The 15,765-nt window shown below is 35.9% G+C and overlaps 1 protein-coding gene across 1 annotated transcript; it reads left to right on the forward strand.

Annotated features, from left to right (window-relative positions):
• The first annotated feature begins 11,872 nt into the window (after positions 1-11,872).
• On the forward strand, positions 11,873-13,798 carry LOC131036770 (uncharacterized). Its single transcript, XM_057968758.2, has 3 exons — positions 11,873-12,535; positions 12,636-12,846; positions 12,968-13,798. The coding sequence occupies exons 1-3, from the start codon at positions 12,065-12,067 to the stop codon at positions 13,531-13,533; spliced, it is 1,248 nt and encodes a 415-aa protein (XP_057824741.2). The 5' UTR covers positions 11,873-12,064; the 3' UTR covers positions 13,534-13,798.
• Positions 13,799-15,765: the final 1,967 nt, after the last annotated feature.

Below are 15,765 nucleotides of genomic sequence, written 5' to 3' on the forward strand. Positions count from 1 at the left end.
TGCCTACCGGTATCATATGATTGTAAAGTTGCCATCAATGACAATACCTTCAATCACCTACATTTTCTCATTGGAGTGTGCATTTTCCAATAACCTCCCCCTTTGGCATTGATGGCAACACTCATGAGAAAAATCCAAAAAGTGTCCAAAAATGTTGTCAAAACTGTGTTACCAAAATGTGTGCTCCCCCTGAGCTGATGATGTCTCTGCTGGACATTTTTCTCATCTCCCCTTTGGCATCAATGACAAAGGTTGTCATTCAATGTCAATGGAGTGTGATTCCTGCCTAGATCCTTGTAACTGGTGGGTTACAATCTGATAGATGTCTGCCAATGCAAAATTTTGACTATCCCTGAACCTTTCACTATCTTTTATTGCTGCTTCTGTTCTCTGAATTATACCGGTGAGTACATGCATTTTCTCTTCTGGCGTCTTAAGTCCTAGAACCAGAGCCTCAAAAATTTCTTTTCTCAAAGAGATGAGGTTATCCAGTTTAGGGCCTAGTTTGCACTTTAAATCCTTTGCCTTATATTTTATTCTTTCTTTATCTTTTTCTAATTTTTCAATTTTCTCCTCAAGAACTGCTATTTCCTTTTCAACTACCAAAAATGAATCTGATGTTCCTATTAAGTTGTCAGCAATATTGTTGATTTCTTTTTGTGCTTTGCTGATCTCTGAATCTATGTCCTCTGTCAAAATGTCAGTTTTGCAGGTATCTCTATACAGTTTCTTGAAGTCCAGGATTGTTTTGCCTAATACCGGTAATAAGGTTTCCATTTGTTCCTTATTATTATTAACTGTTTCCTCAAAGAATTTTTCCTTTTCCTTATTCATTTTCTCTCAGAAGGTGTCTTCATTTATTTGATCCAGTGTTACTAGATTGCCGGTAATATACTTAGATAATGTGTCTAATTGGCTCAAAGAATCTTTATTCTCTATAATACACTTTGGAGCTATCATCTTCAAAATTGGTAAAGTGTCATCTATAGCCTTATACGCCTGTGCATTACACTATGTTATTTCCTTTATTGAATCTAAGAGTACCTCTGCTAGATTAGCTGGCCTGAATTCAGTCATAGATGTACCGGATGACTGTCCAATTGATTTCACAATCTGTAAATCGTCGGTGGTTGTGATAGCTTTGCTTTCCTCTTTCTCTAGAGGGTCAATTTGTGTTTCCATTTCTACTACGAGAGGTTTGGACTTGTCAGATGTAGCCGGTGGTATTGTCTGAGTATGTACTTGTGAATCCTGTTGCTCTACCTATTTTTCAATGTTTTCCTCAGCAAGAGCCTGTTGCTCTGATGGTTTCTCTTTGTTCTCTCCTGATGGTGTCTCTAAATATTTCACTGTAGTGTCCACTGCTAGTTTTTCTCGGTCTACCTCTGTACTATCTATTGTCGGTGACTTAGTAGATACATTAATGTGTGTACCTATGGTATCTGCCTTTCCTATATCCAGGGGATCATTTGGTGCTTCAGTTTGTTGTTCTGCCCCAATTCCAATGTTTTCAACTGCAATAGTTCCTGTCGGTGACTTTGTTGCCACATCCCTCTTGTCAGTTGATTCTTTATCTACCAAAATATTGAATTCCTATGTGTCAATGTTCATTGTGTACAACACCTTAGAGTCAGGATTTGTATCCTCATGTGGAGTATCCATACTCTCTATTGTCGGTTGTGTGTCAACAGTTTGTACCGGTGGAGTATTAGAGGTTGGTGGGGGTAAATTATCTATTATTTTTAGGCTTGGAGGTCCACCTACCTTACCTGTCCCCTTATCCTTTTGGTATACTTTGATAGTCTTTGGTCTTCTTAGTTCTTCTTGTTTCTCTTTTTCAACAAAAAATATATCCCACTGATCAACAGTCTCTTTTGTTATTTCATTTACTCTACCTGCCATTAGTGCAACATGTCGATGACTAGTTGAAAATACTGTCTGGTTTGCTTCACTGATCAACTCATCAATTTCTTGTGTGGAGTTCACTGGGTGAACTGCAAGTAGCTTCTCTATTTTTATCTTTTTGTCTAGTTCCACAATGGCTACACTTCTAGCTTCTAATCTTCTATACAGATCATTTGGTATCTCATCCACAATTTCCATCAGAAATTTCTTATAGTTGTCTAAGTGTAAGATTACACTATTTTCTATACTCTCATTTTCATCATTTGATAGTGTGTTATATAACTTACTGATGTTTTTCAATTTTCCATCCTTAGTTATTTCATTCAGAAGTTTGTCAAATGGTGGAGTAACCTATCTTTCTTTTCTTTTCTTTGGTGTTAGTTTCTTAGTCAGAGACCTAACTGCCTGTTGCTTTTGTCTTGTCCTTCTGGGTTTGAGGATACCGGTGAGGGTTTTCTTTTTCTTTCTACCCTTTTGAACTCAACGGGTATCTTACTGTCCGAGGAAGTAGCAACCGGTGAAAGATGTGTTTCTAGTTGTAGTCCTTCCAATTCACTCTCCTTAATACCAGTTTTATTCAAAACATCTTCCTTGATTGTTTTTGCCTGCCTTGAACCTCTCCTAATTATCTGCTCAGTTTTCTTAACTATTTTCTGAGATTGAATGCTACTTTCAATTGTTTCAGCATTGCCAAATACTTTCTCTATCGGTTCCTTAGGGGCTTCTAAGAGGGCGTTTGCATAGGTTTCAACTATGTTGTCATCTGCCTCATTTCCCATCTCTGTAACCCAAATAGTCCTAGGGATAACTGCCTCCATCCAGATTTCATCTTTCTTGATCACAAAGCATATCTCCTTTTGATACTTATCAACAATTGCTTGAGATAGCCTCATTCTTGTCTTCATTCTTACTTTCAAAGTTTGAATATATTAATTTATGTTTTTCTCCCTGTCATCTCCCATGTTGTTCAATATGTCTAACAATTGTTTTCCTACTGGGATATCAGAACCAAATTCTTTCCTACCAATACTGGGTACTTCCTTAGTAAAATACAACATTAAGCACACAAGCAGGTTGCCAAATTTGAAAGTTCCTTTCTTATCACCTTTGATTTTCTTCAAGTTGTCTATCAGTTCATCTTTAAGCCACTCACATACATCAATTCTTGCATTGTCATTCATCATGTCATATGCACTTTTAATACATAAGCTAGAGACTGAGTTTAGTCTGTTTGCATGTGTAGCCTTATAACCAAGAATCATGCTAACAAATCTAATATTTATATCTTTCACATCATTTACTCTTAGGGATCTTTCGTCAAAAGTTGCACCGGTTAGGGTCATCACAATGTTATTTGAAACCTTCTTAGTTCTGTTAGGCCTGCTACCAGTGGAAGGTAAGCCTATCACTGCCCTAACTGCCTCTTTAGTAATCTTATGGATGGAATCCAACCAAAAGAACTCTCCATGAACTCTACTCAAGACTATTCTTATCACATCCTTAGGAAAATCAGGGATACTAAGAATGTCCACAAAACCTAGGGTTTCCACAATCTTGTGTTCCGGTTTAACATTACCATGTTCATCACAAATTACAGTCCTATACATGTTCATTATTTCTTCAGCTCCTAGTTCCTCAATATGACAATGTATATACATTCTAGGATCTTCTGCATAAACTAATCCCTTAGGTATTTTCGAGAATGCTCCTAGGGTATCATCTTTCTTCGCAATTTCGGGAATAAGTTTGAACATGGGTCTAGGGCGCTTAATAACTTTAATCACTGTAGGGTTTGCAATGAATTCAAGTGCAGATGAAGAAGCCATAGTTATAAATACCTTAATCTGCCTTTAGGATGATTTTCTTGAATGATTTGCTTCACTTTTTGCTATGGACGTCTTTGCTCGGGATTTTCGTGCTCTTTGGAGATTTGAATGCTCGGTGAATGAAATAGAACCAAAGAACTTGCTTTATAGTATAATTGCCTTCAACTACCACATTTAATGCCTGCCGGTTAAGTAAAAACTTAACTCATCTGTTGGTAAAGAAGTAATCCAACTTCTTACCATCAACCGAGGGTTAATTAGCATGTTTTCAATTAGTTTCCATACCCCCAAAGGATTATTTCTCAGTTAGATGAAGAATTTGTTGCCGGTGGAGTGATACTCTGTTCTACCGGTGAAGGAATAGCTTCACTAACATTCATGTCAGAATTTCTAATCCATTGTTTTGAAAATTCTTGCTTTACCTCTTCAACCTTTTCTTTACCTTTCAAGCTGGGTCCTTTGTTATTTGCCGGTGATGTCTTACTACTAAAGAATTTTGCAATATGTCCAATTTTGTTACAAGCATAACAAGTCACATTGTTTTTTCTAAATAGATTTCTCATATCCTATGCTGGTATGTGTTCTGCATTGATTAGATAGATGTCCAAATCTTCCACAAATATAACATCTTATATTCATTCTGCAATTTTCTGAATTATGACCAACTTTGTTGCATTTTGAACATTGACTGGTGTGTGTATTAGTGTTCTGATAGTTTCTATATCTACACTGATTTTCTCTATGACCATACTTGTTACAGTTAAAGCATTTCCCATTAAATTTAAAAGCATTAGGTTGTCTTACCAGTTTGCTGTGATCATGTTTGTTTGCAGTACCAGAGCTTTCACCAACTTCAAAGCCAAGGCCATTTGTATCTCCATTAGGTTTTTGATTCTTCAGCATGTCATCAAGTTCCTCTGAACTTTTCTTGAATTTCTCCTTGTGTTGATTTGCAGTAGCCAACTCATTCTCCAAGATTCCTTTCTGTCTCATGAGTTCATTTGTGTCATTTTGTGTATTCATCAAATCTGTCTTCAACATATCATTTTCATGACTGAGTCTTGTGTTTTCATTTCTAGCATCATTTAGTCTTCTAACCAAGTCATCTTCATTCTTCTTTCTATCTTCAATGTCTTTACAAAATCTCATAGTCATATCTTGCATCTCATTCTTCATTGTACTGTTTTCTTGTCTTAGTTTGTTCACAAGGTCATTAAGAGTTTCTTTCTCATCATCATCACTTTGCATCTTCTCAGAAAGTTCTCTTCTTTTGTTCCTAGCAATAGTGAGATTCTTCTAAAGTCCTTGAATGATTTCCTGTGCAACCTTCAGATCATCTTCAAGTTTGATATTCTTCACTTTTTCTACATCATAATCTGCAAGAGATGTTTCTAGTTGCTTCCTCAAGTTTTCCATCTCTACCGATGTCAGAATCTTCCTCAAGTTGTTAAGCTTTTGAAAATAGAGGACCGGGCTTTGATACCAATTGTTAGGATTCCCAAAGATACTGAGAGGGGGGGGGGGTGAATCAGTATCTTGCCGATTAATGGATTTTCTTAACTTATTAAATGAAAAGCATTCCAAAACTGTGTACCGATAAACCAAAATTAATGCAGTAAATAAGAACAACAAACACAACATGAAAGACACACCATAACACAGTATTTTTAACAAGGAAACCTGGTGTGGGAAAAACCTCGGTGGGATTTGTGACCCACAATATTCGCTTACTGGTCAATAAGAGAATATTACTGATTACAATAGAGGCCTGCACATGCAGGAAGGCCAACTGCCTAAAGCTCACTACTTACATACAAAAAGATAAGTCTCATTGACTTACAAAAGTGGATTGTGAAAATCCAATGTCATGTACTACTACAAAAGGGCATCTTCTATGCCAGATCCAGTACCGGTTTAAGCTCTGCAACTTCCAAAACCTTATACCAAACTCTGCCTTAATATTCACATCAATAATCTAACCATATCCGCATCTAAAAATGATTTACATGATCTCATACTTATATGAGTCATATTACAACTTGCCTTATCAGCTTACAAAAAGATATTACAATTAATTACATTTTGCAATAAATAAAATCCTATCGGCCAGGGTGCTGGTAATCAATCTTTTTGGTGTCGATGAACGTATGCCGGTGTAGAGTTTGCTGGTGCTGATGCTTGCTGGTATCATATGATTGTAAGGTTGCCATTAATGACAATACCTTCAATCACCTACAATTTCTCATTGGAGTGTGCATTTGCCAACAGTTGAAAGTCAACTGCCACCCGTCATTACACCAACACATGAGGAAGAGATAGAGACATGGAAAGAGAAACCAGAGAAAAAAACAAAGAAGAAGAAGAAAACATCAATTGAGGATGATGATGATGATGACTCAATCAACATAATAGGTCCTATAGATATGGACAATTTGAGTGCCTCCGAGTTAATGGAGATTGCTACTGCTATGCAATCCAGAGCATAAAAGAAGAGGTTGAAAGAGAAGAAACGAGAAGCAGAGACCATTCAAACTAATGTTGATATTTTGTCAAGTCTCCTACCAGAGACTGATACAGGTAATATTTCCACCCCTATTGCTAAGCTTGGATAGCTAGTTGTTGATTCCAGTGAACAAATAAAATCACTTGAAGAGTCAGATCATGCTTTAGTAGAAAAAGATTATAGGAAGAAAAGGGTAGAGAAATTGATTTCAAAAATTGACAAAGGCAAGGTTGCTTTAACAGTGAACAAAGATATTTTGAAAACCGAAATAGAAACTAGAGGTAAGATTTTGACCACTATATCTAAAGTATCATTATTCTGTTGTGACTTAAAGAAAAAGAGAGAAGATACAGAGAAGGAACTAGAAAGGATAAGTGATGCTTACATGCCGGTACAAGATTCTGCTTTGAATTTTGGTAAATTTGTTGATGCCTTACAACACATATTAGAAGTTTATGATTTTGAACAGGTGAAGCGGATAAGATCCTTGAAGGAGCTAAAGAATTAGCTAATTCTGAAAGTTGAAATCTCACAAAGAGTATACAAGGATTCTGAAGCAATTTTGGCTGCCCCAGAAATGAGCACTGTTGATGCGATGGAAGAATTTGCTGCACAGATTTTGAAACATGTTGAAATCACTGAGACACTGTTAGAAACATGGGACAATGACCTTAAACAATTGAAGTTTCATTTCAGTGATGTTTTCTTGAGAATTGCATTGTAAAGGCTTCAAAACTCTTATATCTATATATATGCAGTTTTTGATGACAAATTTTGATGTAATGTATGTATTTTACTTTTTTGTTTTACTTTTCTATTTGGCATTGTTGTCAAAGGGGGGTAGAATTAGTTTAAGAGTCAAAATTTTGTATGTATTGTTAAGGGGGAGTAATGAGATCATTTTTGTAAAGGCATGCAATTGCTAAGGGCGAGTGTGTGTCATGGAGTCAATTTTTGTTTTGCACACTTAGTTGACAAAATTTTTCCTAAGAGTTGCCATCAATGCCAAAGGGGGAGAATGTTGGCTTGATGGTGATTTTTGTATTTGAGGACTTCTTGTGTTGTCATTGATGACACATCTATTTTGATTTTCATAGTTAAGATAAACCGGTATACTATTGAGTCATTGTATTGTTAACCGGTATCATATGTATGAAGAAGTCTAACCGGTATGAAGATGTCTAAACCGGTATATGTAGACAACCGATATATGCAGATAAGACAATTGATTTTATCAGTTCCACAGTTACCAGTTTTGAGATGTTGTAGAGAGAGACAAGGAGGCGCGTGGAGATAATCATCCAGTATGAATTCAAGTAAATCGGTCTGTAAGTTTGAAGTAGTCAACACTTAACCGGTATCAGTGTTCCAACTGGTTTTCCCACTTTGTGTGATGATTTATCACTAGTTGTGATGTGTTACCACCAACCAACGCTATGGCGGTGATTTGTGTCGTGTTAAGGAAGATTGTCTAGACTCACTGAACCTAGGAAATTGTGTCAAGGTTCAAGAGCCGAAATGAAATCTAATGTCTATAAAAAGACATTGTGATGAGTTATTTTAAATATAGAAGATACAAGTTATGTTATGAGTTGGAGTTGATGTGATTTGTTGAAGGTATTGTAGAGTATATCGGTGATGCAATAGTGTATGTGCAGAAAAGGATATAAACAAGCAGAAGGTGCCATTCTTAGATCATTCCCACTGTTGTTCTCTAATAACTACAATAGTAAAATCCCTTAACTGGGTAAGCTCTAACAAGCTTCACTGTATAAATCCTCTAACAAGGTGATTCATTAACTTGGATATAAATCATCCACTGAGGTTACCTTTAACCAGGTATAGCTCCTAACAGGGCTTGAGATCTTTAACATGATCCACTCCTAACAAAGCATTTGTAGACCTTAACCAACTAGTTATCTATTTATGCAGATAGTTAACTTGTGAGTTCCGTCTCACCGTGGTTTTTCCTAGTTGGGTTTTCCACGTATAAATATTTGTGTTATGGTGAATGCTTTGATTGTGGTGAATGCTTTTATAACACTTTGGATTACATGCAAAGTCATTGGTAAATTGGTTAAGTGTTTTTACCGGTCTGCAATTAAAGTGTTTCTAGTTTTTCTTTCACTGATTCACCCCTCTCTCAATGCATTAGAAGTTTATCAAATCCTACCTTCTAGGAGAATAGTTGTAAAATATTTCTTTGGTCAAGTGAACTTCTTAAGAAGATTTGTCCCTAATTTTTCAAAAATCACCAAACAAATAGTTGACATGATGCAGGGAGGGTTGGGTTTCAAATGGAATAATGATGGCATGTAAGTGTTCGAAGACAGTAAGAAGACCATTATAAATTCTCATGTTTTAGTACACCCAGATTTTGGTAAGAGCTTTCTTATTTATTGCTATGAATCTAAACATACCATGTCGGCTATCATATTATACGAAAATGAATTAAAAATTGAAGCTCCTATTGTCTTCATGATATTTCCTCTAAAAACACATGAGTTAAACTATTCTCAAATATAAAAACATGCATTTACAATAGTAAAGGCGATAAAACACTTCAAGTTCTATATCTTGCATTTGCACATTGTGGTATTTGTGTCAAACCCAATCGTAAAGAGTGTCCTTACCCAACATGAAATTGGCTGCAATAAGAGAGGTGCACGGGTGGCCAAGTTATAAGAGCATGACCTTGAGATTAAGCTAACCAAATTAGTTAGAGGCTGAGGGTTATGAAAGTTAATAGTGGATAATGAACCTACAATAAATTCCTCAAGTATTGTTGGTCAGTCTGTAATACTCCTAGTTTTCTAATATTACCTCTACTGAACACCTATGGTGAATGACCTATTTTATCAAGTTTTATTAGTTTATGTGCTCAATTATGCATGTTTAAGACCTAGTTAGTTTACATTTGAATCAATCAAGAAATCTTTCAAGTGGAAAAGAAATAGAACCCAAGGGTGTCTTGACTCTCTTTGAGTAAAAGTTAGTCAAACATACACCCATTTCTGGTTTGTATTCCAAAGTTTAATGAAAGAGGTTTTGGTCCTAGTCGAGTTGATAGAGAGTCATCCATGCCTTTTTCATCCTAAACATTATTGCATGATGAAATAGTTTTTGAACTCATGCACAATGGAATATAATGCAAAGTGCTACATGATGAAATATAAGTGGCCATGCAAGAATGTGAAGGGTTGTTGAGGTTTTTGTAGTGGCACTTGAAATAACAAAGATCGTTCTTATGAGAGGTATAATAGCTAGTACGGTTTGTACGGTAGCACACAAGACAACACAAGTTCTTTCACAAGGAACAAAGGATATTGAATCTTGTACATTGATTAAAGTGTTATATATACTATAATGCTCAACTTGGAATTATGATAGCACACATGGAGTTGAACTTGTTGAGCTACACTAACATGTATTCAAGTATCTATATTCTATACAAGATAAACTGTCTAAGGTCCTCCATGCCATCTACTACCTTAGGGTATCCTAATTGAGTAGAGAAATGAACTTAATACATTCAATTATATGGACGTGAATCTAAGGTGAGTAATTCAAATGGCATAATATTACAATGGGCTTCATGTTTCTTGACTAATTCTAGTGTGTCACACATTGAATTATATGGGGGATGTCTATTTAGGATGTGTACATGTGACATAATAATTTGAATGTTACTTAGAATTTCTAAGCTCTACAATTTATGTGGAAGTCCTTGATAGACACCTCCTATGCTTGGATTAGTTGGCCTACCATGATAATAATATGGTTGTAATTTGTGTCATAAAACTAAGCTACACAACTAAGTCCCAACTTTACCTTTGCTAATATGTTTAGCTCATGTGTGCATAGAGTTTGATGCATGTGATGAGTGCCAAGGTGGTAGCTCTTTTGCCATCATCCTTTCTTCTTCAGGTCCATAACCATTAGTGTCATCATGCTTTGAGGCACCTTGTAGTTTGTTGTTCTTGTTAGTAGTAGGACACTTAGGATAATGTAAGAGTGCAAAGTCATTTATGTCTACTTTATACCATAACCTAATAGTTGGATCTACTTACACAATGTGTGATTCACATTATATCACCCATAGTCTTTATATGTTTTGTAGGTAGAGAGACATTGGTCATTGGGTGGTGGCATTGGGCCATTGGTAGTGGCTACAACCCTTGGGTGGTTGCATAGTGCTTGCAATAAGCTTAATGTTAACTCATGATGTGACATGTGGTTTAAGGGGCTTGCCTTATTAATTGCTTATAGGATGCTAGAATGTACAAAGCATTAGTGTGTGTAGCTACATGCATCAAAGTTAAGCATGTAACATCACTAAGGTGACACTAAAGTTTTGTGACCTATAGATATGTTTTATAGAAGCCAATGCATGCTCTTGGAGTTGTTAAGCTATTCACTTTTTCTTTTTAATAAATGTATGGTGTTTGTCTATTTTTTTGTCTATATGTTTTAATATTTTTTTGATGTCTTTCAAGGTGAGCATTATAGAGATATGGTACTTTAAATAGATTTGAGATCTTCACTATTAACTTGATTTTAATATTGATTATATAAAATTGACCCTTTTTTCAAAAAGTTTACTCCCTTAATATAGTTAAGTCTATTTTGAAAATAAGTATAGATCTTCTATTAACTTTTTGGTTTTCAGTGGGTGATGATGACACTCTCCTTTTAACCATTTACATATTAATGCTCAGTAGATGCTTTCTACCTTTAATTAAATGTTAATTTAAGTTTAAAATGCGAAATTCATGCTGGTTGTTTCATGGGTTTTCATGCTTGTGCTAGACCCTTTCTAGATTGTTGTGCTCGTAGGTCTAGATTGTTGTTACATTAAAATCATTAAAGTCATAAATTAAAAAACTTATAAATGATCAAAAGAAGAAAAAAAAGATCTAATTTAAATAATGAAAATATCCTTTTAAGATAGAAAATATCTAGTTTAAATAATGAAAATATCCTTAAACTGATACTATACTCGTAAACATTCATTGGTGGAGAAATAAAAAATATCTATTTTCACATGACAATATTGAAATGAAAAGATAAGTTTACGTTCAAGATAAGTAATAATTAAAAAGAAAATATAAACAACTTTATAATAATGGCACCTACATATTATTCAATTCAAAATATTTCACAAACAAGAATCATATAACATGTCCTCTACATGATAACATCATTACCTCACTTTACATTTTAAAAATATATAGATAATAAAATATTGTGTGTATTATCCTAAAGAAACACACATTTGGCAAGTGGTACAATGATCTTATCACTAAAACGACGAGATAGATGTGATGTGAAATGATCCCCATCTTATATGAGACAGTTGCAATCTCCACAAGCGTGGGCCTCTTTCATGACCCCATGGATGTGAATGCAAATGTCGATGTGGATGTGGATGCGTATGAGTCAGCATTAGATGGATGCGTATGAGTCAGCATTAGACTGTTCTTTTATGTTAACCATACCCATCATCACCCCAACCCGTGGTTTCAGCGAAATCCAAACATTATTACCCATCGTTTCGTTATTGGGTGAGATTGCGCAGAGCACATAAAGTCACGTGGTGACAGAAGGGGTATAAAGATTTAAGTTGTCAAGGAGGGACAGGGAACAGGTGGCGTCCTCATCTCCGACTCACTTCTGGAAACTGTTTGTGTAATTGGATATCCACGCATATGCCTCGCCCAGATTCGATTCGTGGAGGTATAATTCTGCATATCCATGCTTTAAATATCCCCTGCCCCCTTTACCTGCCCTTAGAACAGAGCCAACAGAACAGAGCCCCCTTTTTACCACAATGTCCCGCATCAATGGCATCTCAAGCAGAGGTGCCTCAACCTCTGCCTCTGCCCCTTTCATGGCCGATTCGCATCGCCAGGGAAGGCAAATTTCTTCTTTTCACAGATTGCAACTTAACCAGCAGAAATTTCATGGCGATTCAAATTCTTCTATTGAGATGAATTATCAGCCTGCAAAAGTGAAGCGCGTGACCGCTCCGCTTAATGAAGCCGTTAGGGCAATGCTCTGCGGAGGTGATTCAGCCCAGGCAACGTTGCCTAGAGCGGCTACAGCAACGCCAGTTTATGGAACCAGCGGAAGCGATCATGGAGTCGATTCCGACACTTTGAGCGACATGAGCTTTCTTGAGGAAGAGGAAAGTAATGGAGGAGATTGTGCTCTGGACTGCGAAAGCCACGCTGAGAGCAGCTCTGCTTCTCAGGACACAAATCTTCCTGTTTCCGAAGACCACCTCCGCCAGATTCTAGAGGTACATTCCTACTACATTTCCGAAAAGTAGCGCGGAAATCTTTAGATGATTCCTTTCTTTTTTTCCCTTACCTGATGATTCGCTTTACATTTATTCACAGGGTGTCTTGTTATCAAGTACCAATTTGGAGGAATCGCTTTTCCGAAATGTAACAAAAGCTTTAGGAAAGGCCGGGCTTTCTTCTCAGACGGAGCCACACCGCCACGAAAAGAATCATCTTCGAAGATTCGTGATGAGCAGTCTGCGAAGCGCAGGATTCAACGCCGCCGTCTGCAAGACGCGGTGGCAGCAATCGAACGGGCACCCTCCAGGTCTGTTTGTTGCTCAAACCCCGAATTTATTGCGAATATTCTGTGTGCTCATTTTGATCCGGTTCGGTAACTCGAATATTCTCTGTGTGCTCATTTAGATCCGGTTTGTTTGTTAATACAGGTGACTACGAGTTCATTGACGTGATGTTCGAAGCGGAGGCACCTTCGTCGAAGCCGAGCAACGGTCACCGTGTGGTTGTGGACATCGATTTCAGAGCGCAATTTGAGATTGCTCGGCCGACGGCAGAATACGGCGCGCTGGTAGAGGCGTTGCCCACATTGTGGGTGGGCACTGTGGATAAGCTGCGTGACGTCATCAAGATAATGTGTGATGCGGCGAAGCGGTCGCTGAAGGCCAAGGGAATGCACCTGCCACCGTGGCGGAAGTACCGTTACGCGCAAGCCAAATGGCTGGATGTGTACAAGCGCACCACTAATCCTCTGCCGCTTCTTCTCAACGGATTCTCCGCCGTGGACACCGCTTTTCCTCGCCAGAGGGAGTTGCATTTTGAAAGGGCGGCTGTGAGAGAGAGCGAGGAAGCGGATGAAGAGAAAGAATCCATTGCCAATGCTAATTATAGGTTGCAAAGTTGCGCCGGCGTTGTGGTGCCCCGGAATAGTAGAAAACAGCCGGCGAGAATTCCCGGCTTGACCACGGCCTTGGCCTTGGCTTTGGCGGCCGCTTGACGGGAAGCTTAACATTTGTACAGTAGATTGGGCGCTTTTTGCCTTTTCTGGTTTTTTTATTTGGGGTCTTTTTGACAGTGTACATGGGAAATAGAAAAATGAAATAGTAGTAGGCTAACCACAACAAAGAGGTCGCATCACATGCAGACGTCAACTCGAGAATATGTGAGCTGCTAGATGTTGTGTTGTTTTCCTCTTTTTTTGGAATTGGAGTGTAGTGAAGAGTGGATCCTATAATTCAGGGACTCGGTAGTTTTTCTTTCAATACTAAATTTTGATAACAAGTGATCAATAATAAATGAGTTCTATTTAAAAAAATCATTAATAATTTAAATATACATAATGGATCAATTTTTTTTAAATTTTTAATGTTAAAAAAATTCATATATTTTAGGGGTTATCTTTGTGACTTGTTGTGTTCAATCATGTGGGATATAAACTAATTTTTAACTAAAATGTATTAGTCAAATCTTATACTCTAGGTGTTATCTTTGTTAGTTGTTGTGTTCAATTATGTGGGATATTAACTAATTCCTACCTAAAATGTATTAGCCTAATCATACTCTAGAGGTTATCTTTGTTAGTTGTTGTGTTCAATTATGTGGGATATAAAATAATTCTTACCTAAAATGTGTTAGCCAAATCTTATTTGCATATTGTTTTAGTATGGACAAATTCATATCTTTAGGTCCTCTAAACTTTTGGTTAGGCCATGTACTATAACTTAAGACAAATCCTTGAAACTAATTGTTTCTCTATCAATCTATGTGCCAAAAACTTTGAATTGGGTAACTATGAGCATATATTTAAGGATATTCCTAGATATCATTTAAAGAGGATGTGAAAGCATCCAAAAATCATATAATGGTGGATATATTCAATTCATGAATAAAAATGCTACTTCTAGTGACACTAATATCTAGAAGCTTGATTGTTATCAAGACAAGCTTGATATTTATCCTCTCATCATAATAAAGTCCTCATCATCAACGTCATCACCATCATCATCAACACCATCATTTTTTAAGAACTTTATTGCATCACCATAATAATTATTTTCAACCCATGTTCTTAATTTTTATTCTATGTTGTAACACAACAAAAAGTTAATTGTAAGGTCAAACAATCACCATAGTAACAAATGGATAAGCAATGTGTACCTCTTTAATTACGTCAAGTGCTCAATTTTTCTATATATATTTCATTTGATATTGATATTGTCTAATTAGATCAAGATAACCCTTAGAAAGTGCTTATTTTTATTATGAATTGGTGGGTCCATGCTAGCATATCTCACTCACACATGTTAGCATATCTCACTCAAAGAAAGTTTTTCACCATTTTCTTTGAAATATAAAATATGATTGTTTACGTCATGATGCTAACATCTTCCTAACATAATTTTATATTCTAATCTTAGACCTTCAACATGGAATACTATTCTAAATATAAAAATACAATACAACTTAATAAAAGAATAAAAAATACATTCACTTGAGAAAAACTAAAATTCTCTCATATTTGCATAAAATAAGTTGCATAAGCACATCTTGATTTTGATTTGAGTTACCTATATGGTAATACCTTACAATCTAGCTTCTATACTAGAAGTTATTCCATTATGCAAGGATGCATGCCAAGCACATCTTGATTTGAGTTACCTATATGGTAATATCTTACAATCTAGCTATTTTTTTAAGCAATCAAAATTCACTATTAATCTTTGATTTGTAGGAGCACCGTTAAAAGGTGAAAGAACCATATTGTGTCCAACTTTTTAGCATTAATAAGCAATCACACATTTTTTCAATTATATCAAACTATCAATAATTTAAAGATGGTGAAAATTAGTGTTATTTTCTTTGTAGATTCAATTTATAATTTTTTTAGATTTTCAAAATAAATTCGTATCATTTTGGGTTAGTTTCTCAATTTTTTTTTTATCATTTATGAAATTTTATTATGATGATATTTTACCATAACACATAAATTTTACTACAAATAATTTTTTATAGGGTTTCTTTCTATTTTTGGTATATAAGTGAATTAGATCCTAAACTACAATATGCATATTTCATAATTTTATTTAATATTATTATTATTTTAATTGAAATTGACAAAAAAATAGCCCTACATTTTATTGTAATGTATTTATCTTTTTTTATTTATCACCATTAATTTTTTTTAATTGAAACAAAGAAATCAATGTAGAGTGCAACTTGATATAATGGT

Source organism: Cryptomeria japonica, chromosome 3, assembly GCF_030272615.1.
Source record: "Cryptomeria japonica chromosome 3, Sugi_1.0, whole genome shotgun sequence".
NCBI lineage: Eukaryota > Viridiplantae > Streptophyta > Pinopsida > Cupressales > Cupressaceae > Cryptomeria > Cryptomeria japonica.